This window comes from Propithecus coquereli, unplaced genomic scaffold (genome assembly GCF_000956105.1).
Source record: "Propithecus coquereli isolate 6110/MARCELLA unplaced genomic scaffold, Pcoq_1.0 Scaffold142, whole genome shotgun sequence".
Taxonomy (NCBI): domain Eukaryota; kingdom Metazoa; phylum Chordata; class Mammalia; order Primates; family Indriidae; genus Propithecus; species Propithecus coquereli.
Window position 1 is genome coordinate 2154299 of NW_012138525.1, and position 23931 is coordinate 2178229.

At 55.5% G+C, this 23931-nt stretch overlaps 2 protein-coding genes across 9 annotated transcripts in view; both read right to left on the reverse strand.

Annotated features, from left to right (window-relative positions):
* Positions 1 to 15: 15 nt before the first annotated feature.
* POMT1 (protein-O-mannosyltransferase 1) lies at positions 16 to 17233 on the reverse strand. 2 transcript variants are annotated; one of them, XM_012639738.1, is made up of 20 exons: positions 17055 to 17233; positions 15904 to 16047; positions 14341 to 14447; positions 14105 to 14155; positions 13407 to 13553; positions 12462 to 12573; positions 11992 to 12057; positions 11809 to 11902; positions 11442 to 11597; positions 10382 to 10512; positions 9868 to 9963; positions 8684 to 8776; positions 7019 to 7115; positions 4998 to 5090; positions 4592 to 4712; positions 4085 to 4182; positions 3358 to 3471; positions 2300 to 2426; positions 1194 to 1371; positions 16 to 553 (listed from the first exon to the last, which is right to left on the reverse strand). In XM_012639738.1, exons 2-20 carry the CDS (start codon positions 16023 to 16025, stop codon positions 379 to 381), a joined length of 2178 nt encoding a protein of 725 aa, XP_012495192.1. In that variant the 5' UTR covers positions 16026 to 16047; positions 17055 to 17233; the 3' UTR covers positions 16 to 378. The 2 variants fall into 2 exon arrangements, with proteins under 2 accessions (XP_012495192.1, XP_012495193.1); XM_012639739.1 differs by having other exon boundaries at positions 320 to 553; positions 17201 to 17233.
* Positions 17234 to 19452: 2219 nt separating this feature from the next.
* Positions 19453 to 23931, reverse strand: part of PRRC2B (proline-rich coiled-coil 2B) — a 59789-nt gene continuing 55310 nt past the window's right edge. For 5 of the 7 annotated variants that reach the window (XM_012639746.1, XM_012639742.1, XM_012639743.1 and 2 more), the window contains one exon: positions 19453 to 23869. In XM_012639746.1, coding sequence (XP_012495200.1) covers positions 23735 to 23869 — 135 coding nt within the window. In that variant the 3' untranslated portion in view covers positions 19453 to 23734. The remainder of the gene's footprint in view (positions 23870 to 23931) is intronic. The other 2 variants (XM_012639741.1, XM_012639744.1) reach the window with 2 other exon arrangements.

The following is a 23931-nucleotide window of genomic DNA, read 5'->3' on the forward strand; positions in this document are numbered from 1 at the left end:
TGTCAACGTGTCCTTTCTTTAATACGTAAGAGGAGACAAATTCAGGACAAGGAGACGTGTGGATGGCACAGACCTTGACTGTTGAAGATGCCGCTCGCGCTCGTCTCAGCACCATCTCATGGAGGGCTGTTCACACGCAGCAGCGAGGGTAGCAGAACCCGCGTCGGAAGCTCACCACGCCGGTGACTGCCGCGCGGCTGCTGGAGGCAGGCTGGCCCACTCGGGCTCGGGGGTGTTCGTGGGGAGGATTTGGCGCCATCAAAGCAAACACCAGACCTGCGGCTGTTGGCAAAGGCCGGTCCCCGCTCGTTGCCCCGACTGACAGAGGCCTTCTGCCTCGCCCTGCCCCAGCGCAGGCCGTCGTCACGGGCTCTTACTCTAGTATTTTCGGATCAAGATGTCCCAGCTGTCTTTCCAGCGAAGGGCCTTGAGTTCGTCTGGCGAGAGCTCCTTGTCCCCATAGGTCAAGGGGCGCAGCGTGTTAGACACGTGACACGCAGAGGAGCACCAGGCCACAACCAGGGCGCTGAGGAGGTTCCTCTGGAGCTGGGACCTGCGGGTGGCAGCGCCAAGCAGGGTGAGGACAGCCGGCTCCTCCTCACAGCTTCCCCGCCTGGCACCCTCTTGGCATCTGCCGTCTGCGTGGTCACCTCCCAAGGCGTGTAGGTTCTGCCCGCAGGTTTCTAGACCTGTCCTGTCCTTTCTGTTTCTATTCTCCCGCCACCTGTGACCATCTCCTGCCTGGATGTGCCAAGAGTGACCCTCCTCACAGGACTTCCAGAACTGCCACGGCTTCTGGGCCATCCGTGCAGACACCAGAGGATGGGCCCCAAGCCCGTCATCAGCACCTCATGGCCCTCGCTCCAGCTTTCTCAGGTTCTCTCTACCACGCGCCACACGATCAGCCATCACCCAGCTGCTGTCGTGAGCACACCTGCGGCTCTCTGGTCCTTGCCTTCACTCCCAGCTGCCTGTGTCCCCTCCCGCTTCCCATCCTCTCAACGGCTTCCATCGCTGAATCCCGCAGTGCCTTGTCCGAGCCTCTGTGGACACTTAGCCCGCTCCGCGCTACGCTGCAATCAGTGTTCGTGAGCCCTGGACCCTGCTCGGGGGCTTGCCCGGGGTTGAGGGGTTTTCGCGCAGCAACGGGCTGCTGCCTGAACGACCCAGGGCCGTCTGCAAAGCCCCCGTACCTGCACAGGTGGTCGTTTATGTGCTGTAGGACCACAGGGAGCAGGAGGATCTGGAAGGTGAGCGCAGGCAGGTAGTGGTAGAGGAAGAGCGTCTTCTCCATCAGGAAGAACGGGAGGTAGTTCACTGCCCAGCCCCCGGCGCACACAGCCCCGGCCAGCACCCAGCGCTGCCAGGCGTCTGCAGAGAGGGCGCGTCTCAGACGGCGCTAACCAATGGGCTCCACCTGGCCCACATGCCAATTTCCTCATCTTGAAGTTACACACACACACATCCTCGGTTCTCGATTTTTCTTACTCTCCCCCCAACCCTCCCCACTGGCTCTGGAGGAAGAATGAACTGTGTCCCAACACCGTCAGCAGCCTCTCCCAGGTCCTAACAGTCCCCTTCCCTGCGGAGCACCAGCAGGTCCGCGTGAGCACGGGATTCCCTGCTGGCAGGTGCGATCCCACCTGGGCCAGTCTGGTCTTGTCTGGGAAGGATGAGGTGGGTCTGAGACTGAGGGCTGTGGAGGGGCCGTGTTTGTCCCCCAGCCCAACGGAGCAGGGAAACCTGCTCCACAATGGATGGTTTTTCCTTTTCTTTCTTTCCTGAGACAAGGTCTCACTAAGCCACCCAGGCTAAAGCACAGTGGCGTGATCATAGTTCACTGTAACCTTGAACTGGGCTCAAGTGATCTTCCCGCCTCAGCCTCCTGAGTAGCTGGGACTACAGGCCACGCCACCATGCCCAGCTAATTTTTAAATTTTTTGTGGAAATGGGGTCTCACTATGTTGCCCGGGATGGTCTCAGAACTCCTGGCCTCAAGTGATCCTCCCACCTCAGCCTCCCAAAGTTCTGGGGTTCCCAGCACAGGGTGAGGTTAGAGAGCCATTCCTGCCCGACATGTCGCACCATGCCAGAGAAACTTCCAACGCCACAGGGAACTTAACTGCAATGTTTTGTCTCTGGGAAGACAAAAATCGTTGATGTTCCCCCAATACAGAAACAAAGAGGGTCCCTTTTGGCATAGGTTCCTGGTAGTCTGGCTGTCACCTGAGCACAATGAACTGCCATTAGCACAAGAAGGAAGAGACATAAAGGCGAGCCCTGTGTGGGCCACACTCACCCTCGGGGAGGTCACAGACGTGTCTTCGCCGTCGGAGCAGGTACCACAAGAAGAGCAGGGTGTAGACGGCCGTGGCAAGGCTGCCCGAAGCCCAGATCACGACGTTCCCAAGCAGGTGGATCTGTGCCTGCAAGCGCGGGAGACGCTGTTGGCCGCCTGCCCTCTGCCCAGGGAGGGAAGGGGACCGCCCTACACAAGTTCACATGCACACTCGCTTTAGCAAAGAGTCAAAAATGCCCAAGCACATCCTAGTATTCTCTCGACCGTACTAACATGCATGTCTGTGGACATGGCCGTTCCTAATTAGACCTTTCTAGAAAAGTGCTGACACTCTGCATTTGTAAATGGAAACTGAAAACTGGGGGTGAGATTCACTGTGCAAAGACAGCGTCGTCCGCGGTGGGATAACACGTCTGCACTGGGAGCCCAGGACACACCCCCGGGTTGCACTAAGTACTTGCATTTGATGTGGTGGATCTTGCCACCCACTTCTGAGCGAGGAGGAGACGGGGCACTTCGGTATTCGCTCGCTCAGCGAGTATTTACTGAGCACTATGTGCCAGCCCTAATGACGCTTTTATTCTCCTGCATGAAGACAGACGATACACACACAAGCACTGGTAGGCTCAGCCACTAGGTGCTACGCAGAAAATAAAACAGGAATGTTTTTAGAATAAATCACTTTTGGCTAGGTGCAATGGCTCACCCCGGTAATCCCAGCATTTTGGGAGGCTGAGGGAGGAGGATCACTTGAAGTCAGGAGTTCAAGACAAGCCTGAGCAACAGAGTGAGACCTCCATCTCTAAAAAGTAAAATAAAAACCACTTTTACCAGGAAAAGGGGAACACTGCACTCCAACAAAGGCAATAAAGCCCGGATTTCCTTCAACAGACACGCAGGACTTACTCCCTGGCATCCGACGGAGCACTGGCTCCGTGCGGCCACAGCGTTAGACGAAAGCAAGCCACAGGCCTTCGTCGGGAAAGGCCGCTCTTCCTGGCAGAAGGGGTTCTCACAGAAATCACAGATCTACGGCTGCCTGAGAGCTGCTCACTCACACTGGTCCGGGGGTGCAGCCAGTAGGCGATGTTGGTGTCCAGGGTGACCCACTCCAGCGGGGTGGAGCTGTACTTGTGTTCTGAGTCATCACTTCTCAGCGTCAGCATCTTCCACTGGAACAAAGCAGAGGCCTCTGAGATTCGAGAGGACAGTCGGACGCCTCCAGTCACACGTGGATTTTGTCAAAGGGGGTTGGAAGGAACTGCTGCCCCTCACATAAGAACAGTCCACGTGGACCATGCAACAGAAGCGGCACAGTGAGAAGCTGATTTCTAACCCCAGCTGTGGCCTGGGACAGTCGTCCCACCCCATGGGCTCCAGTCACCTCCTCTGTAGACCACGTGACTGGGCTCAATGCTCTCTAAGGCCACTGTCAGATTCGGGGCTCTCCGAGTTTCTGATTCTGACTTCTCTCAGACTGTGATGTGGAACGTGGCCCATTTCAACACGACCGGGGGCTTGAAGACACCCTGGCCGGGCTGCAATGTCCCGCTGACGCAGACCCTCCCTGTCTCTGACTGTTCCCTACCGCAGAGCCACAAGGAAGGGGCCAGCAGTGTCATACAGTCACTTATGCTGGAGAGAGAAGACACTCCGCGCTGGTGAGCCTGGGGCTCCAGTTTCAAAGCCTGACTCGGGGAAGAACTGTGCAGACCACAGCGCTTTCCTCGGCAAGGTGCCAGCCTCCAGCGAGCAAAGCTGGGCTTCCCTCTGGCCGCGCGTCACCTGCAGTTCTGAGAATCTGGCCATGAAGCTGAGGTTCCTGCTGACGTCGACCTGAGTAGGGGAGTGCAGCTCCAGTTCCCGCTCCTTCTGTTCCTGGCCTGGCAACACAGAGCACAGAAGACGGGAGCAGAACGTCAGGGAGCTCAGAACAGGAGCTGTCAGCGGGGCACAGAGCTGCCCTCCCCGCAGTCCCAGCAGTCCACACCACGCTGCGTCGTTCTGCTCATCCTTCCCCCGTACTCAGCCCCGCCCTCCAAGGCTCAGACTACGCCATTCAGCCCCTTTGGAGGCTTAGCGTGTGCTGGGATGAATTGGTCGCCTTCCAGCGACACCTCAGAGGAAGGATCTTGGGTCGTTATGGCTGCAGGTAAGCGAGGGAGGGACACTACTTGTCACCGAGCACGGACAGTACGGTCGGATCCTGCCTAAACGAGAACCCTGTTTTGGCGTCGTAGTGAACTGCCAAGCGGCTGGGCGTGAGTGTTCTGAAGCAGGGAGGCCACTCACTCTTGCCGTAGCGGTGCTCCTCCACGTTCCAGGCCATGCTCCCGTGGTAGCCCCGGGGCAGCTTCTCCCCGACGACCTCCAACTGCCGGAACCCCCAGTCAGGGAGGTGAGCCCCGCTCAGCTGCGGAAAGCACGGGAGAGAAAAGGGCATGATGGGAAAGCCAAGCGCCACTCCGGCTCCTGCTGGAAGGGCAACCCACCCGGGGCACGGGGCAGCAGATGTCCCCTGCAGGAGCGTCACATCAGGATGCCATCCTGAGAAATTACAGCAACCGCCTCCCTCAGCGCAAATACACACAGCCGGGCCTTAGCCAGGGTCTGCCCGGCGGGAGCCGGCGCGGCCGAGAGCTCACCGACCAGACGGGTTTGCAGCTTACGACGGCCGAGCCACGAGCGGCGCCTTTACCTTCAGGACGGCAGACGTGTTCACGTGCACAAAGCGCACCTCTGACAGGATGGTCTTCCAGACGTCTGTGTCTGATTCTCTGTTTACAATTTCCTGCAAAAACAGACCTTATCGATGATTTCCTTCCTTTCCAAATTTCCTTAAATGTAAAAATAAAGACCAGTCCCCAAACATTAACATTAACTTCGGTCTACGATAAGGGGCCAAGCCCACAGCAAGGAGGTTTCAGGGGGTGGCGAGGGGCTTGTCCCAGATGTTCTTTCTGACTCCCAGGCCACTGTGCTGGTCCGAGGACCGGTGGGAAAGCAAGTCATCCTTGCCACGGCCGCCCGGGAGAAGCTTCCTGATGGGGATGTAAAGAGCTGGCGTTCTCCGAGCGTGTCTGTGGCGCCCGTGCACTGAGAAAGCCCAGTGCTCTGGCCAGGAAGTGAGACTTCCTCAGGCCCGCTCTGGCAGGACTCAAAGGCGGCTCAAACGAAGGTGAGAGACACTGTCCCTAAAGATGCACCATCGGGGGGGGGATTCCTTGTACTGGGTGGTAAGAGAGACAAGTAGCTCTGAAGAGCACTTTGCATCGTCACATCCTAACACACTGGGGCCTTGCGTGGCCCAGTGAGGTCACGTGGCTACTGCTTTTCCCATTTTATTGACAAGAACCAGAGCACCCAGGAAGTGGAGTGGGAGCCAGGAACCCAGGGGCCTGTCCAGGTCCTCCCTGCGGGCTGGGCACCCACTGCCGATGCAGGCTCCTCCGTCTTCGCTCTGCAGACGTCGGTTACTTGAAATGTGGGCGCCTGGTGCCATCGGAAAGGACGGAGGAGGAAGCGGGAGAGGAGAGCAGGGATCAGCAGCGAAGCCGTGGGCACCAAAACGTCAGAAAGGGGGCCAGGCAGAGCGGGCGAGACTCTCCCCAGCACCGGCCTTGGGAGAGCTCCCGGGAGAGCCGGGGTGCGCAGAGCTCACGTCAAGGTGGGCCCCCGGGGAAGATGGAGACACCGAAAGCAAACACGCAGCACACTGAGCAGGCAAGGGGGCAGAGGCGCTGGCTCTGCACAGAGAAGGGGAGCCAGCGGACACCTGGCTTTGCTCGGAGGGCCGGCCGGCGGGCACATGCCACGCACACTCGGGTGGGCTGGTATAGGCGGGTGCCGCTCAGACGCAGAAAGGGGAGCACGACCTTGCATGAAACAGCCCCGCGTGATCACCGTGATCACGGGCAGCAGCTGCACTTGGCTCTCGTGTCCTTAGAGCCACAGAGAAATGGCCCAGTAATGGAACATTTTCTTTACGGAAACTTTCCCAGGAGACCCAGCTCTGTAAGGGAAGCACGTCCCCCCGGCCACTCGGAGGAAAGGTGACCACAGGCCCAGCCACCCTGGGGCCATCCCCCACACCGACGGCCAAGCCTCTGCCCGGGGAAATCTTGAGAACAGGGAACCTGTTAACACCCAGCCCGGGGCTGGCCGCGAGGCGCTTGTCCTCGCATGCTCAGGACCCGTCCTGAGGCTACACAGACCGGGAGGACCTTCGCCCGGCAGAGCCACGTGAGCCCACAGAGCCCAAAATGGAGCAAACACAAAGCACCTAAAATCTCTGAGGAAAATCAGGCCTGACACACAAAACCACTCAGACTCCAAGCTCCACAGAGGAGGACGTGTCTGTTTCTATGAAAACATCTATTTCTTTTTTTCAGAGATAAAGGATCACTCTGTCACCCAGGCTGGAGAGCAGTGGTGTGATCCTGGGCCCTCCCAAGGAGCTGGGACTATAGGCAGGCGCCACAACCCCTGGCTAATTGTTTTTTGTTTTTTTTTTTTAGAGACAGGGTCTTGCTATATTGCCCAGGTTGGTCTCAAACTCCTGGCCTCAAGTGATCCTTCCACCTCAGCCTCCCAAACTGCTGGGATAAACTTACATAATTTTACTCTGAATCAGAACCACTCTAATGGCAGGCCAGGATGACTGTGCCGCAAGCAGCGTCACCAACAGCTGCAACCTGTGCTGGCCACAGCGAGACTCACCAGTCTCCAGAGGTTCTGGGCCGGCATGGAGATGTTGTAGTCAATGTAGCAAGAGACCTCCTGGGAGTGGGGGGTCAGGGGGGCTGCGACGTCATGCCTGAAAACCAACACAAAGCTTTCGCAAGGAATTCTTCAAGCACCTCCGAGAGGCAGTTACCGTTTCCTTAAGGAGGGAAAAAGCCACTTTTCGAAAACAAAGCCAGCTCAGCCTTAGAGGACGCCCTGGTCCCATCAGTCCCCACCACGTGTGGGTGCACCACTGGGGGCCCACGTGCAGGTGCACACCGCTGCGGACTGCACCCATGTGTCTAAAAATAACGTGGGGCAGCACCACCCACTTGCTGGACAAGTGAACCCAGCCTCAGAGGAAGGAATTGCTGCCACAGGACCCTGGCGTGGCACCGCCTCCCTCACTCCAGGACTCAGCAACGCCAGGAGGGAAGAAAACGTTGCCCTCTGTGACAGCAATGTCACTGCTCAGAAACACCCATTTCCTCCTCCTGCGATCACTCAGTAATCATCTTTCCCAAGCCGCGTGTCTGGCACCTTCCAAGAGCTGGCCACCAGCTGCGAACAAAGAGACAAAGCCCTCACGGCACTGGGAAAACAGCCGTCGGCGCTGGCAGACAGCAGCACACAGGCTGTGGGAGGGCCACGGATTAGAACAGGCTTGGGGACAACGCCCAGCGAACGCTTTCGATGAGGTGACACTGCACAGAGGGGGCCCCGGGGGAGCTGAGCCCCAGCACAGCTCAGCAGGGGAGCAGGTGTGAGGGCCCGAGGGGGCCGCGCCGGCCATCTGGGGCTGGGGAGGCTTGGGCGACAACGGGGTCAAGTGTGCCAGGGGCTGCCGGGGGCCTCGGCAGGGGGAGAGCTGAGTGTGACAGGAGCCACCGAGGGCTCTCAGCAGAGAAGCCCCCTGAGTGGGCTGTGGGGAGCAAGGGGGAGGCAGGAAGTCGGGACGCAGGCCCCATGTGGGGTCAGTTCTGAGGGTTCGGACGACATATTTCCTGGTGGTGTAAACAAGGGATGGGAGGAGAATGGTGACGCCTGAGCCCCAGGGCCCTTCCCGGGAGAACCGGACAAGCGGGGCGTGTGAACGCGGAGCTACGGGGAGCGCAGGCCCCCAGGGGAGCCGGGTGTCTGGGAGTGTCTGTGAGACACTGCGGCCGGTGCGGGGAGGACAGGCGGCCTGGGACTGAGCCCTCGTGGGCCGAGAGACAAAGCAGGAGGGCCGCGGGAGAGGCCAGCGAGGGACCAGGACGTCAGGCCGGGCACGGGCGAGAACCCACAGGGAGGAAGCCTCCGCCGCTCCGCTCGTGCCCACACTTCAGTCCTTGCTGAGCTCACTGATCTTTCAGACTCGTAGCGCTGTGCACACGAGCACCCGCGCCTCACTGTCCCCTGCTGCCCAGCCTGGCATCCACGGGCTCCCCGGACACCGGGGTCTCTTGTGGACTGTGCTGGGCTCTGACCCCACGAAGGCTCCACTCCCTGTGGGCCCCTCCCCTCAGCTGCCAGCCCTGAGGTGCCTCCCCACATCTGAGAGCCGCACGGCCCTGCGTGAGCAACACGGGAGCAGCGGCCCGCGGCAGAGCTCACGGTCCGCTCCGCACGGGGCCACAGAGGAAAGCCCCAGCGGCGAGGGAGGATGTGGGTGCTCACGTGTTGAGGAAGCGGGTGGTCATGCCGTGGACCAGCTGCACGACGTCTCCGTGCCGCACGGGTCTCGGGGGGCTGCTCACCACCAGCTGGTGCCTGGGAAGAAACGAGACTGTCGGTGGCACCGAGCCCAGTGCCCTCAAACTGACAGCCGCGCTAAGAGGGCACGCGCCCCAGACACTCACAGCAGACAGCCCGACCCACTGTGGCTCGCGTGAGGCGAGTTCATACACAGCCAAGCACGGGCACTCGATTTAACTCTTTTCTGAAACCTGAGGTCCCTTTCCAAACGTGACTGTCTGTCATTACCAGTCGCTCTGTGCTGCCTAGGAATGCTAAGGTGATAAATACACCGTGGGTGCCGAGAAGTCTTCTCACAGACTCTGGCTCCGTGTTCTCTCCACGGAAAAGCATGGAGAGCCCATCATGTCCCAGACGCCAGGCTGGGGCCTGCTGCCCTCGCGTCCCTGCAGTGAGTGGGACAGACAGATCCCGAGCCAGTGAACCAACAACCGACAGTCAGCAGGTGTTTGACGGCCACGAGACGGCCAGCGGGCCCGACGGAGGAGGAAGGGTGGCGCTGCGGGCGGCCGATGCCTCCCCAGGAGCCGGCCTCCGTGTTTTCGCAGAAGGACCGGCCGGACGGAGGAGCTGGCCCTGCTCCGGAGACGCGCCGCGTTGGCAGGTCGTGCTGTGAGCAGGGCCGCCGGCGGAGCAGGGCAGGGGCTGCCTCGCGCAGGGGCAACGGAAGCTCAGGACGGGGTGTGGGCCAAGAGGGGCCTGCCGCAACCGCACTCAGGGGCTGCGCTGCTCGAGTCGGGAGGGCAGGAGAGGAAGGAAACTGCTGGGGGAGACGGAGATGGGACCTGACTTTTGAGACCTCGTTTGGCGCCAAACCCACGGACTGGATGTAGGGAGTGAGTGCGAGGGAAGCCTGAGCAAGACGACACCATTTTTGAGAGGAGCGAGGAGGAGTCCTCGTTTTTGCAGGGAGGGGGCGGTGCGGTGGGAGAGGGGCACAGGAGGAGTGTCTGGGGCACACCTGTACAAATCCTCAGAGGACGGCGTGAATGCGAAGGTGAGGACAGTCGGCGAGGAAGGGGCATGGACAGAGAAGAGGGCCCGGGACGGAGCCGCAGCACCGCGCCTGGCCAGGCCAAGAGGTGAGCTCCAGGACCCGTACTCACCTCCCAGGATCCTTTACGATCCACCAGTTATTGACGTCTTTGAAGGGGTAACAGGTCACCTGCTGCTGGTGGGAGCTGCCCCGGCCATTCTCGTATCTGTGAAGAAGTCAATTAGAAATGTACCTGGACGTGGGTCAGCGGTCAGGCCGCAGGCCTTTCTCCCAGGGCTTCTGCAGAGGGAAGAGATTTCAACAGATGCTACCCAGCCAAGTGTTTCAGGGGAAACGAAGGAACAACAGACAAGGAGCCTAAACCTAGCGGGGGCCGGGAGACGTGAGGCACAGTGCTGAGTGCAGGCAGAGCCGTGCAGGTGGCGCCAACGGCACGCACGGGGCCTGCCGCACGCCCGGTCCCTCCAGCTGCTCTACACGGGAATCACGAAGCTCAACCACGATCGGCGTCTGAGAGCTCGATCTCCTTCTGTCCTGCAAACTGCCTCATAGAAAATGCAAGTTGCTAAGATCAGCAAAATTATGAAAAAATATCTTCAAATTGAAAAAGTCACTTTCCTTACATCATGGGGTAGGTGCTCTGGTGGGAATGAAGCCAGCAGGGCAAGGGCTTGCCGAAAACGCTCCTCAGAGTGACCTGGGACCCGAAGGCCACTTCCAGGGGCTGGCCTTGGGTGATCCGAGCTAGTCCTCCCTAAGATGAAAGCAGAAAGACAGAAGAGAGGGAGGGAGGGAAGCAAACCTAAACGAGCCTTCCCAGTGGCCACTCCTTCTGGGTGACATTCGGGGTAGCGGCGATTCTCATTATATAATTGGTTATGATATCTATCATCTAATCATGTCTTATTACATCGTACAGTCATAATCAGAGCCACTGCTGACTGAATGGTGCCTCTGGGCAGACACTCGGCTAACCTTCCACTCACACCCTCATCTAGTTCTTACAAGCGTCCTGTGAGGTAAGAGCAGCTATTGTGTCTAAGAGAGGAGAAAACTGGAACTGGGGTAGTTAAGAAATCTGTCCAATCTGGGCGCGGTGGCGCACGCCTGCAATCCTAGGAATTCGGGAGGCCAGGAGTTCTAGACTAGCCCAGGCACGGCCCTGTTAGCCAGGCGTGGTAGTGCATGCCTGTAGTCCCAGCTACTCAGGAGGCTGAGGCAGGAGGATCACTTGGGTCCAGGAGTTCGAGGCTGCAGTGAGCTGTGATCTCACCACTGCACTCCAACCTGGCCACGTCTCTTCAAAGAAAAAGAGCAGAGCAGCCTGCTGATGCCAGGGCCTACGGTCCTGACCACATCAAATGGTACATTTCACTCTGCCAGCAAGTTCACGAGAGTGAACGTCAGGGCCCAGTCTGGCCTACGAGGCATTGGAAACTGCCCAGGGCTTGTAGGACTTGACTTCAAAATGTTCTCACGCAGCGTCAGACTGACAGTATCAGAGAGCTGACTCCTTCATTTATTTCCATACCACCAGGGTCAGAACTCGTTTAGAAATGCTGGCATGGATTCCTCACTGCTTGATTTGGTTTTTCCTCTAACGTTCACTTGCTGATGTTCATGCAAGGAGACTGAGTTTACTGTCATCCTCTTTCCCAGGTGGCTGTGGCATCCGCTTCTTACCTCCAAGCTGGCCTGGAACGCACTGGACATGATCTGGTCGTGGGGCCCTGAGCGGTAGAGCAGAATCAAGTGGACGTAGAAGAACAGCACGTACAGGACGGCTGGGACAACGAGTAGAGCCACTGCCCTGGCAAGCAAGTGGCAGAATACACAGACCTGCCAGAAGATTCGAGGAAACGTCACTTCCTGCTGCGTGGAAAGGCGTGTCCATTTCCAGATGTGGCAGGCTCAGGAAGAGTCAGTGACAGAAACTCCCACACAGAGGCTGCCCATGCCCGTCTGCTTCCGAAGCTTTGAGGGTTCGGGTCTTTCCCCCAAATACTCCTTGTGACACCCTCCACACAGGGGAGCCTAACGCAGCACCTACATTGGACAAGGTCCGGTCACCGATCAGGCGCCAAGCGTGGACGGCCGCGACACCAAGCACCAGCAAGTACGTAAACACGCCCATGTATTTGATGCTGAAGAGACAGGGTTGAAATAAAGTTAGAACGGGACGTGAAACACAAGAGGAAGAGGACACCGCCCCACACCAGTGGCTCAGACTCACCCCACGGCACAGGAACAGGCGACTCCAGTCAGCGTTAGCCAAAACCACCAGCTCAGACAGAAAGGGCTGGAATAAAAACAGAAAAACAGAGCAGACGGAGAAAGGAATGGTTTGCACGAGGTTTCCCACGGGCCAGAGAAATCACACATTTCTTAGAGAAATGTTCCTGGGTTGGGGGCTGCAGCGAGCACCAGGCACAACAAAAAGAACAACCCCCAGCTCCCAAAGCATCAGTCCTGGCAGAATTTTTCTTTTGTTCAGAAAATTTCTGCTGCTAGTTTAAGTTATAGAAAAATGAGGATGCATTTACGAAGTCACGAGCCAAGGGCCAACCCAAAAGTATTAGGTGACCAAAAGATACTTAGCAGGCAGCTCTTCAACATAAAAAGTTCCTAGATCATTTCAGGCCAACAAACCACCCGGAATCTTTTTTCTCATTAACTAGGAAAAATATGTCCCATTTTCCATACCTGTGTTTTTGGGAGTTGGAGAACTTCAAGAAGGACAGCACGGCCAATAGATTAAAAAATATTAACACTGATTCCAAAAGCATCAGCCTTGACTGAGTGATCAGAGCATTCTCTGTTACAAAGACGAGACGTGTGTCAGGTTTACGGGAGCAAGGGCGAAGGCGCGAAGATGAAAAACATGCACAAGAAAAGGCACCCTGAACCGAGACAAACAGCCACCCTCCCGAGTGTCACAGCATGTGAAGGCAGGAAGTCCGGAAATGGGGTGGCTGGAAGGGGACCCGCTCCAGAGCCACGAAGACAAACTCCTAGGTCTGGCTCACACCTACCAACACCTGACAGTATGAACTGAGCAAATCACTTAACTTTTCTGAGTTTTTATTTTTCTTGCTTGCAGAAGGAATACCGACTCCTTAGGGCTGCCGTAAACAGTAAGGCATTGGAAAGGCACAGGGCCTCATACAGCGTTGTCACTCGATAAATAATCTTTTTTTATTTTCTAGTCTAACTTTTCATCTGATTTAATTTCATCTGTTCATAAACCTGAGCGGAAAGATCCTTTCTGAAGAGTACCTATTAACTCAAAGGTCCATCTCAATCGGCTGAGGCCTGGGAGGTGGTGGACCGGCCAGGGGAAGCTGTCATTAGGTGACGAGCTTGGTCGGAGACGGAGCACTCAAGGTGTGCGTGTACCCTGTCTGTGCAGCGCCCCACCCCCCACCTCCACTACCGATCAGAGTCTGATCACACAGTTCAGCAGCCCCATAGCCAAGGGGGCGGCCTGGGAGCGGGTGACCCAGAGAGTCAAATCTGGATGAACCAGAAGTACTTCCTAGTGCAGCACACCCACCAACCCACGAGCTCTCCTGGGCCTCACGATGAAATGTACAAAGGCTTAGTTCTTGCCTGAACGACACCAAGAGGAGGCAGGGGCCCGGGTCTTACCGATGAGCATCAACAGAGCAGCTCCCATGGCAGCACAGTGAGAAAAGTGGAGCTCTGACACTATCTGGTAGGCCATGGGGACCGACAAGGCCCCTGCGAGTGCTGGCAGCAGGCGCAAGGACCACACGGGCACGTTGCTACTGTATTCTGGAAAAGCAACCACACAGCAAAGCTGAGAGCACTGTGCACACACCCTCTCCATAAACTGCAGGTGTGTTTTCAGAGTGTCATGTTCACAGACTCTAAGACAAACGTTTACAAAAGGGGACCACATCAGCAAGTGAGTGTGCAAGCTATGGGTGAAGGCTTTGAAATTAGCTTTACAGAGTCAATGAACCGGCTCCCACTAAACACAGGAAAGATGACTAAGAATTCTGAAATTATTGTTTTGCTTAATTACCAATTTACCCCACCTATTTCCAAAAACATTGTGGCAATATACAAAATTTACAGGTACGAAAGGTAACTGCAATCAGATACTACATGATACATGTACCAAAAACCAGGGAAAAAATAATTACTGCAACTAAACACTGAGATTTTTACCAGACTTCTCCGAAGTCCAGCACTTATACCCAAATAATTTATTATACCCTGGACTCAGATCAATCAGCCACAGTTGTTAATCCCTGTGAAAGCTGCTATCTCTCCATTCTCACACGTGCACATGAATAAGGAAAATGAAAATTATCTTTTACCTGCTCCAATTCTGTTCCACAAAAAGTTACCATCAAATCCTCCCAAGTAACCTAAAACAGAGGATTAATCAGTAACTATCCCATTCGGCAAATATTTCTGCAGTACTATGGCAAGCAATACGGAAACAAATAAATAATAAGGCATGCTTTCTGCCATTAAGAAATTCACTGATAAGTTTTAGATGTATTTGAGGACCTGAAAGGCAATGGCTACTTCTCATACTCACGAATCCTACCTCCCAGGGCCAGCAGCATGTGGCCAAATGGTGGTCCACTGTCATCCAAGAAGAAGACTCGTTTCATGTAAAAAGAGATATATTGCCCATAATATACTTCATCAAAACTGAAAAAAAAAACAAAACACATTACATTCGATTAAAAATCTTTTTTTTTTTTTCCAGATGGGGTCTCACTCTGTTGCCCAGGGTAGAAGTACAGTGGTGCGATCACAGCTTACTACAGCCTCGAACTCCTGGACCCAAGTGATCCTCATGCCTCAACCTCCCAAGTAGCTGGGATTACCACACCTGGCTAATTTTTTATTTTTTATAGAAACAGGGCCTCACTATGTTACCCAGGCTGGTCTTGAACTCTTGGCCTCAAGCAATCCTCCCACCTTTGCCTCTCAAAGCGTTAGATTACAGGCGTGAGCCACCGTGCCCAGTCCAGAAATCTTAACTGTAGACAAAAGGCTGAGGATAAACGTACGTGTGCTTCCAAACAACTTTAGGTGAGTGATCAGCAAAGGTCAGACCTTTTGCCCCAATTGTATCCCATCCCCAAATACTAAGACACACACACAACATCATCCATCCACAGGGACAGAGGTGGAAAATTCACCAAGCACGGCTGGCACCCAAGATGTTTGCCCAAATAGATTCTTACTTCTCTCCCCAGTTTCGATTTAGCTGTGCATCACTGGCCAACCTGCCAAAAGGCCTCGCAACACGAGGCTCGTTCCCCACCCCACTCCCCAGGGCCGCGAGCACATGTCTGTGGCTGTGATTCAGAATCAGACCTGGTGACCCAATGGTCACCACGCAGTTGCAAGTGTGAAAGGAATGTAGGAACAACTGCAATAAAACATTTTCAGACAATCTGGGAAATCATGGTATCAAGGAACTGCTGTCAATTTCTCAGCCACGATAATGCTACTATGGTTATGTGATTTTTGATTTTAAGAACCCTTATCTTTGAGAGCTAGATACTGAATTATTTATGAATGAAGTACGTCTAGGATTTGCATCAAAATAATTCATTGCAGGGAGCAGGGTGGCTATGAACTGATAATTGTTGAAGCTGGGTAATAAATATACTGGTGCCAGGGGTCATTTTACTATTCTCTTTACTTTTGTGTATGTTTGATGCTTCCCATAATAAAAGGTTAAACAAAAAAGAACACGTATATTAATCAGTTAATAAACAGCCCTTCAAAAATAACAGCAAACATTTCCCATTATGACAAAAAACACGCTTTGAGTGCTCTAAATGATGAAGACTTGCTTTCCAATCCATCAATCCTCTGCCTTCCGATTTTAAAATGGTTTCCTAAGGCTGCTAAACAGATTTTCCTCTACTGCACCCTTTTAATGGGCCAAGTTTTACCCTGACACAGACCTATAAGGCAAGATCTAAAAGGTCTACTGGGGAAAAACCCCTCTCTCCTCTCACTGCCAAAAACATCCATCACCAAGAAGCCCAGAATTTCAGTTTCCTATTTACACTGTTCAATGAAGGCACTTTGTGTCACAGACACCACAACTGTCGATTGGCCCTAAGAATGGGGTTGTTTGGCTTACACCACGGCCCGAGGGTAGGTGAGTCGCCACAGCCGGCTCAGCAACCCCACCCCGGTCAGAACCACAACGTTCAAGTTGATGTCAGTGGTCATCACTATAGGGCGCTTCAAAAATCCCAACATCTTGCAGGCTCAGGAGGATGCCCTAGAAAAGAAGTGAAGAACCGTCACAATAAAGGGTGGCAGCCCTAAAGGGCTCACAGGAGGCTACAAAAATAGTACTAAACCGCCATGGCTCCCAGACGCACGCAGGGAGAACCACAGCACGTGGGGCTACTAAGAAAGTCAGAGAAGCTCACGGAGCAGCCATACTGGAATGTGACTGCACCTTTCACCACAAAGGTTTACGCAAAGGCATTTGGGGTAGGAGGCAGGGCGCTAGGAATCTCAGTACTGGACGTTCGCTCCTTCCAACGACTCATTCCACAGGCACCTGCTGAGCACCTCCTGGAGTGAGGCGCCTGTTACTGAATGTCCCAGCTTCTCCCCATCCCTCCCCAACCGCCAGCCGGGCAGTGCAGCCACAAGCTACTCTGACTTCGGGCAGCTCTTGGGGTGCCATCGCAGCTGCTTACAGCCCAGTGACCTCAACCTCCCTGAGCCTCAGAGCCTCATCTCTTCTCAGATACATCTGCCCCCAAGCGCCTTCCTCCCCTCCCTCAGTGGCACATCAACCCCTGGGTGCTCCTTTCCTTGCCTGGAGGATGCATTTACACCCATTCTCTCCCCCGGGCCTTATCTTTCCTTGAGCTCCGCCTCTCTTGGGACTGCATCTGCTTGGGGGTCCCTTCCTCACACCAAGGCTGCACCCGGCCTTGGGTGTGCACCCCCTTCTCCTCCCAGGGCTGCATCTGCCTTGGAGGGCCCCCTTCCCGCCCTGAGCACCCCCTTCCCTCCCGAGACCTCATCTGTCCTGGGAGTCCCTCCTCCACTCTTCCAACTTGCATCTCCCTGGCCTGCCCCTCTCCCCACAGGCTGCGCTGTGCCCGCCACCCTCTTTCCCGAGGCCGCACCTCCCGGGCCCCGCCCCGCTCGGAGGGACCCAGACGCCGGGCCCCAGCCCGTCCGCAGGCTGCGCAAGCGCGTCCCTCACTGACGTACTCTAACGTTAGAGTCGGGGCTGCGCTCCCGACCCGGTGCCCCGAAACATACTCGGGTTTCTCCAAATCGCGGGAGAGCTGCTCCCCGCGTCCGGCAACGCCCTGGAGCCGGCTTGCGGGCCGGCGGTTGGGGGCGAGGCCTCTCGGCTCGGCACTCTACACCGCGTACCGCCCCGCTCGACGTTCGATTCACCGCACCTGCGGGGCCCGCCGGGCTGTAGCGGCGCGCGTGCGCTCCGGAGGAGAGGCGGGGCTGGGCGAAGGGCGGCGCGCGTGCGCTGCGGGGCCGAGAAGGCGGCCAGTCCGCGGAACCGGGCTGAGGGGTACGAAACGCGAGGACCCGGCCCTCCGTGGGACGTTACTGGCGGCTTGGGCGTCCCGGGTTTCTGCGTCCTCTGAGCAGGCGTGCACCTCTTTAAACAGCGGCCGCCGTCCCGATGCTCCCTGCTTTCTCCTCCGCCCGTTTGCGCCGCGTTTTCCTCGTTTCCGTGGAGCCGTGTCTCGCTCCGTCGCCGCGCTGGAGCCGGGCTGCTCTAGGGCGCGACGCCGCCGCCCACTTCCTCGCTGACACGCGGCTGCGCTCGCACACGCCTCCTGCCGGCGGAGCAGGGGCAGCGCCCGGGCACGGACGTGGGTGGCGAACAGCACCGCTGGGGGACGCCCGGGGACCCCGCCGGGCCGCGCCATTGCAGGACCACGTGGGGCTCCGGCCGGGCTTCTCCCCTTCGCGCCGCGCGGGCGAAGCCTCGAGGCTCCGGCTTCCCTTCCCGAGGCTCCTGTTCGTGCCCCGGCCTCTCCAAAGGCCCGCTGGACATTTGCTGGACGCTGTCCTTCCCACGTTTTCCCGGGACGGGGGACAGCCGACAGCGACACGACTGTTGATGGACCACTCTCTCATCGAGCTCATCCCCACTTGATCCCCTAGTCTACTTGTATGTTAAAAGGACACTACAGATTTAATAACCTGAATTACTCTTTACCGCTTGCGAAGATTTTTTTTCACCTTGGCCAACCCAGCATTAGATGACACCGGTTAAGAATGTAGTGAAGGTGAATTTTTTCTGGCTTGCCCATGAGGGGTTGTGTGACTCGCCCAAGATCCTTCAGGAGCTGGGCAGAAAGGGCTCCCTGGGCCCTGGGAGGGAGTGGGGCAGGGCTTTGCTTTGGCCTGCGCCCTGCAAGCAGTGATGGTGCTTTGGAGTCAGCGCCTCCGTCCTGCGGGCACTCACTCACCCTCAGGGCCAGCCGCTTCTGAGGCCTTGTGAACCACTTGTCCCTGGGGGCAGTGAATCTGGACAATGGGTTATGGCTGGTTAGAGCTGACAGATCCCCAGCTCTTCCATAGTCAAGAGGCTCAGCATCTGAGGGATTGGAGTTCTTCATGGGAAGTGTTTTATTAATACTTTCTTGGCGTAATGTCTAGATTTTCTTACCTGGCTCTAGGCACTAGGCTAAATGCTACCAGTGACCTTTTGAGAATCTATACTACCCAGCGAGGCAGGTAGCATTACAACCAGATGGTGAAATGTCTTTCCCAAGGCCACACAGCTAGGCGGTGGCGGAGCTGAGAGTTTACTGCCTTAACTCCAGTCTAAACTTTATTCTTGCCCTTTTTTTCTCCCTTTGCTGCGGCAGTGGGTCTGGTCGTCATCTGTGGCATATGTATCATGCTTTAAACCTATATCTTGCTCTTGCCCTATAATCCTATTTTTCTCTCATCAATAAGCCTCATTTTCTTGCCTGCCTTAAAAAAATAAACTTTATTTTTGTATCTGGGCTCTCCGGCTAAAAAAAGAAAAAAAATACTTCTGCTGCTGAGTCATCATAGTTCAATACAACTTCAAACTCCTGGGCTCAAGCAATCCCCCCGTTTTGGTCTCCTGAGTACCTAGGACTACAGGCATGTATCACCATGCTTCACTAATTGTTTTTTGGTAGAGATAGGGTCTTGCTGTGTTGCCCAGGCTGGTCTCAAACTCCTGGCCTCAAGTGATCCTCCCCCCTCAGCCTCCCAAAGTGCTGGGATGACAAGCATTAGCCACCGTGCCCAGCCTCCAATCTAAACTCTTGATCCTTCGCTGCCCCAGGCCTAGCTTGCTCCTTCCCCACCTCAAAGCGCAGCACAACCCTCTCCTACTGCCTGCAAAAGGTCCACTAGTGGCAACACAACATGGGATTGAAACCTGTGGTTAAGGTACATCTTCCAGCCAAGCCACGGCAGCATCTAGCAGTCCGCAACCTCTTCCCCATGGCTAGCATCTCAGGCGTGCACATTATCTGCCGGCCGTCTCCCCATAATGCTTTCTGAAGGCATTTCACCAAGCCACTCCTAATTTCTGTGCGACGTGTTCATAAAATTACACCTCTTCCACCTGTAGGTCTCTCCAGTCAATGACTGAGAAACTAGGGACACACAACCTGAGAAAGCATGTTCAGCTTTATTTTTTTTTACTTTTTTTATTTAAATAAGGAGAATTCTTTCATATGGAAAGAGCTAGTACAATCACATATTTGAAAGGAGAAACAATAGGTACTGAACCGGAGGGAAAAGGCGCAGGGTGAGTGTGCCAGCACCGCCTGGTGAATCCGTGATTCCACTTCCCATTCAAGGTAAGTTTCCCCAAAAATAACGTATAAACAAGTTGCACATTACACCTTTAGCCATCGTCTGCCCTTTCAAATATCTGGTCTACATGAAAAGACAAAGGAAAGGCAAAAATAAAAATGAAAGGAAACAAAAACAAAACACAACCCTCTCAAGAACAAAACCAACCCCCAAGTCCTTTTTACTACGCAAGGCATGAGGTCAAAAGCTTAGAGTCCAGTGTCCCCTTTGAACAACGGAAGAAAGTCTTAACACAGAGCCTTGACAGGAACTTCCACCCAGAGGCTTCCTAGCATGCTGAGGACAGCGCCCCGGGGGATGCTGCTACTATCTCGGAGGCCACCAAACCAGGGCGGAGGACGCTGAACGGGTCCCCTGCACCTGGAAGATCAGTACCCAAACCCACACTGGTGGCCGTGGGGGAGCATGGCCAGGTGACACGGTGTCCATCCCCAACACTGAGCCACTCCTGTCCCGGATGACCCATTTGTCTTAGGTCCATCTCACATTCCGGAGGAGAGCTGGCTTTCTGGAAGTCTGCTTTCCTTGTTCATCACAGAACGTGACGAAGCACACACTCTGGTATCCTTGGTTGTCAAAGGCCATTTACAACAGACCCTCTAACCCAGGCTTGCTCTGCAAGAAGTGAAAAGGGACAATGATTTGAGGGGCAACATGCAGCTACTTTGTAGAGGGGAACCCAACGGTGGGGAGAAGGAGCTTTACCACAGTGGCCACACACTGCCTCAGTGGGCCAGTTCACAACATGGCTGTGCGTGTGCACACAGCCTCCTTGACTCTGAGCATCCGTCAGTGACAAACATCATCACTGACCATCCAAAAGGCAGATCCAGAAGACAGGAGGGCGATGGCATAGCTGGAGAGGACCCACATCAGTATTCAACAAGATGACCCAATATCCTCAGAAGTGGCTGGAATGACCACAGCTTGGAATTGAATGGATTTTTCTTACTACGTCATAAAGTCATCCTTTGTCTTCCCCCTTAAGGAACCCAGAGCCAGATATGTTCTTTGAATTCCAAGTTGGAAACCAGTAATAACATGAATAAAAAGGGGGGAAGCAACAGTTAAGCAAACCAGGCCAATCGCAGCTGACACAGGCATCTCAAGAGGGTGGGCAAGGCCTTTCCGACACGCCCCACGCTCCGAACTCACTCTCAAGAACAAAACACTACTGACTGCCAGGGCACTGGCTGCACCACTGATGGCCCAGGCAATGCCACCAGCAACAGGAAGGTGGCATGAGCAGGCACAGGGAGGGGATTCCGGCCCCCCACACCCCCAGCCCTGCAGCAGCGAAGTGCTGGTCTTCACTTTTCCCGCCAAGGCCCCACGGCAGCCTGGCGGAAGCCCCTGCATGTATCTGTTCTCTGAGGATGGGGGTTTGGAAATGAAGTAAGATCCGAAGTCCTACTACCTTGAGCTTGGCTCTAAAACCATGTAAAAGGAAGAAATATTGCACCTTAAAACGTCTCTGCACTAAAAACTGCATTTAATCAGACCAAGGAAGGAGTTGGGATATCCGGAGGCTTGAGGCCTGCCCTCTGCCCCCATAGAGTCAAATTTAAAATCTGCATCTCAGTGGGGAAGAGACTGCAGCTCGGGTCACACAGAGGTGGTGAATGCGCTGAACTTCACATGCAATTTCCTGGCCTTTCCCACACAGAATTAATTCAGACATTATATATAAACAGAGCAGTGAAACATTTACTTTTTTTCACCTAGACCTACAACATCAATACATATAAATAAATTCTAGTGTTTTTTGTCTTTATTTGGGGTGGGAGGAGGAGGATGGAGGGAACCATGGGGTAAGAGAAGAGGGCTAGAGAAAAGGTGACCTTTTTGTTTTTATTTTTCCCAAAGAGCAAGTAGTCATTCCGGCGGCAGGTTCACCTGAAGGACACGTCTTGGTTTGTAACGGCATCTGGGACTGTTCTGTTCAATCTTAACATGAGGAAACTTCTTTTTCTTTTGACAGATGATGCGACCAGCATTAGGTGTGAGGGGTCTGGCTGCGTTTCCCGAGCGTGCAGGCAGAGGTGAGCTGTGTGGCTCCCGCAGACCAGACTGACCCAGGGACGGCTTGGTTTGGAGGCAGGTTGGGCAGAGGACTCATCCCAGGCCCCGACCAGACGCTTGCAGGGGAGGAGAAAACCCAGATGAGGGCGCAGGCAGGTGCTGGGGGCTTCTCAGGTGGGCAGAAGGGGCTGGAGAGCAAAGACTCAGGGGATGGAGAAGAAGAGACGTGCGGTCAGGGCAAGGCAGGAAGGGGGGCCGCTGAGAGGTACAGATGAAACCAAACGTGAGCATCTTGCAATGAAATGGCCCCAGCCAGATGGCTCCGGGGATGACACCCTGGCACTGCTTGGGAGGAGGCTGTTACTCCACCTCCTTAGAATCACAAAGAGCGACAGGAAGTTACTTCAGCAGTTCCTAAGATGCTGCTTTCCATATGCTACACTAGACACGGAGCTTAGGACCCAAAGCCCGAAAGCTGTCACACACCCACAGTGACGCCAAGGGCAGGCTCTCCGCAGGCCCCTCCCGCCTGCCTCCTCACCACACATTCTCCAAGCCGGGTCTCCTCTGGAACTAACAGTGGTGGCAGTTAGGTGGCTGGCTGGTCAGTGACCCTACAGGGCATCCGAGAAGCTTGACATTTCCCCTTCCCTTTCCTTGGAATGACGCAATCTGGGATGATTTCCTTCTGTTTCTTATTTAAAAACCACCACCAAAAGCCCAGCGTAGAAAGTCTCACACAAACATTCTGCTGGAGGTGGCTCTGCAGTCTTCCGCCGCTGTCCGTTCTGAGGCTCCCAGGCTGCTGCGGAACTAGTCAGCCCCGCAACGCACGCTCCCCTCGGACGCCGCTCGGCAGGCTGTAAGGACAAGCGCGACTGACGCCTGCTGCTCAGCGCCGGTCCGCGCCGGGAACGAAGACGGAGAACGAGGAGAAAAACACCCAGCGGCCTTACTTAGGGACCACGAGCCTTTGCTGCTGAGTTGACCAAACAATGTCACTGTGTGGTTCAGTGAAAAGCTGCTGAGAGGTGGAGAGACAGGGACCCCGGGGAGAAAGCAGCAGGCTCCAGAAGGCAAGGAAAGGAAATGACACACTAGGGAAGGCTTCGAGGGAAGGGCGTGCGTGTGAAAACACAGCAACCTTGAGGATGGGGCGAGGAGCCCCAGAAACAGAGCACAGCGATGGGGCCTGTGGCGCATCAGCTCACCCCGTCCAGGCCAATCTGGAAAACACCAGTGACTCCATGATTCGTCTCTGGTGCCCAGTGGCCAGCACATCCACTAGCTTTAGAAGAGCCCGGGACAGGAATCCTGTGTAATTCTAAACCATCGCCAACTTCCTAGGGCTGCCTGAATCCCCCTGGGCCCACCAGGCCAGGAGCTGGAACCTGACTGAGACACCGCCTACCTGCTGCTGTTCACCGGCCGCGTCCGCAGCGGGCAGCTGAACACGAGGGGGCTCGTGACCAGTGCCCTAAATAACCTCAAAGGTTACCCAGCTGACAGGGAGCAGGAAGGGACACGTTCTTAAGAGTCATCTCTTAAGGTGAAAGAAACCGCTAGAGATGGAAGGGGAGGGAGACGACGGCGAAGAATGTATAAAAGTTTAGCTATACAGATGTAGCTTGCGTTTCTGTTTTCTTTTCCTTTCCCCTGTGTAAAAACCTTGGCTGCTTTTTAAAACAAAAAGCCTCAAACTAAAACGACCCTGCTGCCAAACCGCTGTGCTAGGGATGGGGCAGCGGGCCGGAAGCACTGCGGCAAAGGCGCCCTGGCGGCAGGATGGGGCAGGCGGCGGGGAGGGGCTGCGCTCCACGGTCACGGTGGGAGGAGGACACAGGAATGAAGGAGTCATTTGCTTGTTTGTTTCGTATCAAAGCAAGCGGGTCAATGCCATAGATCCACGGGTGCAAGCTGGTTGACAAGAGAGCTTTCGGGAGCGGAGAAGAGAAGGGAGAGCTCTCAGTCCGGGCCAGGCGGTTGGACGGTGGACCTAGTGAGGCTCCCGGGTGCCGGCTGTGTTGAGGCCGAGTGGTGGCACCGTCCCCAGCGGGGTGAGGCAAGGTGGCAGCCAGGCAGCTTCAGGCCTTACTCTCCTCCACTTTGACCGCCCGAGGCTTGATTGCTCCAGTTCGCTTCATCTGGGAGGCGGCCGAGGGGGCCTCCTGCAGCTTCACGGCTCCCAGGCTGGGCTTGTCATCCACTCGTTGTTTTGCCTTTGGACAGATGAACAGGAAAAAGAAAGTGACCCTAAGGCAGAAACGCCTGTTTGGATACC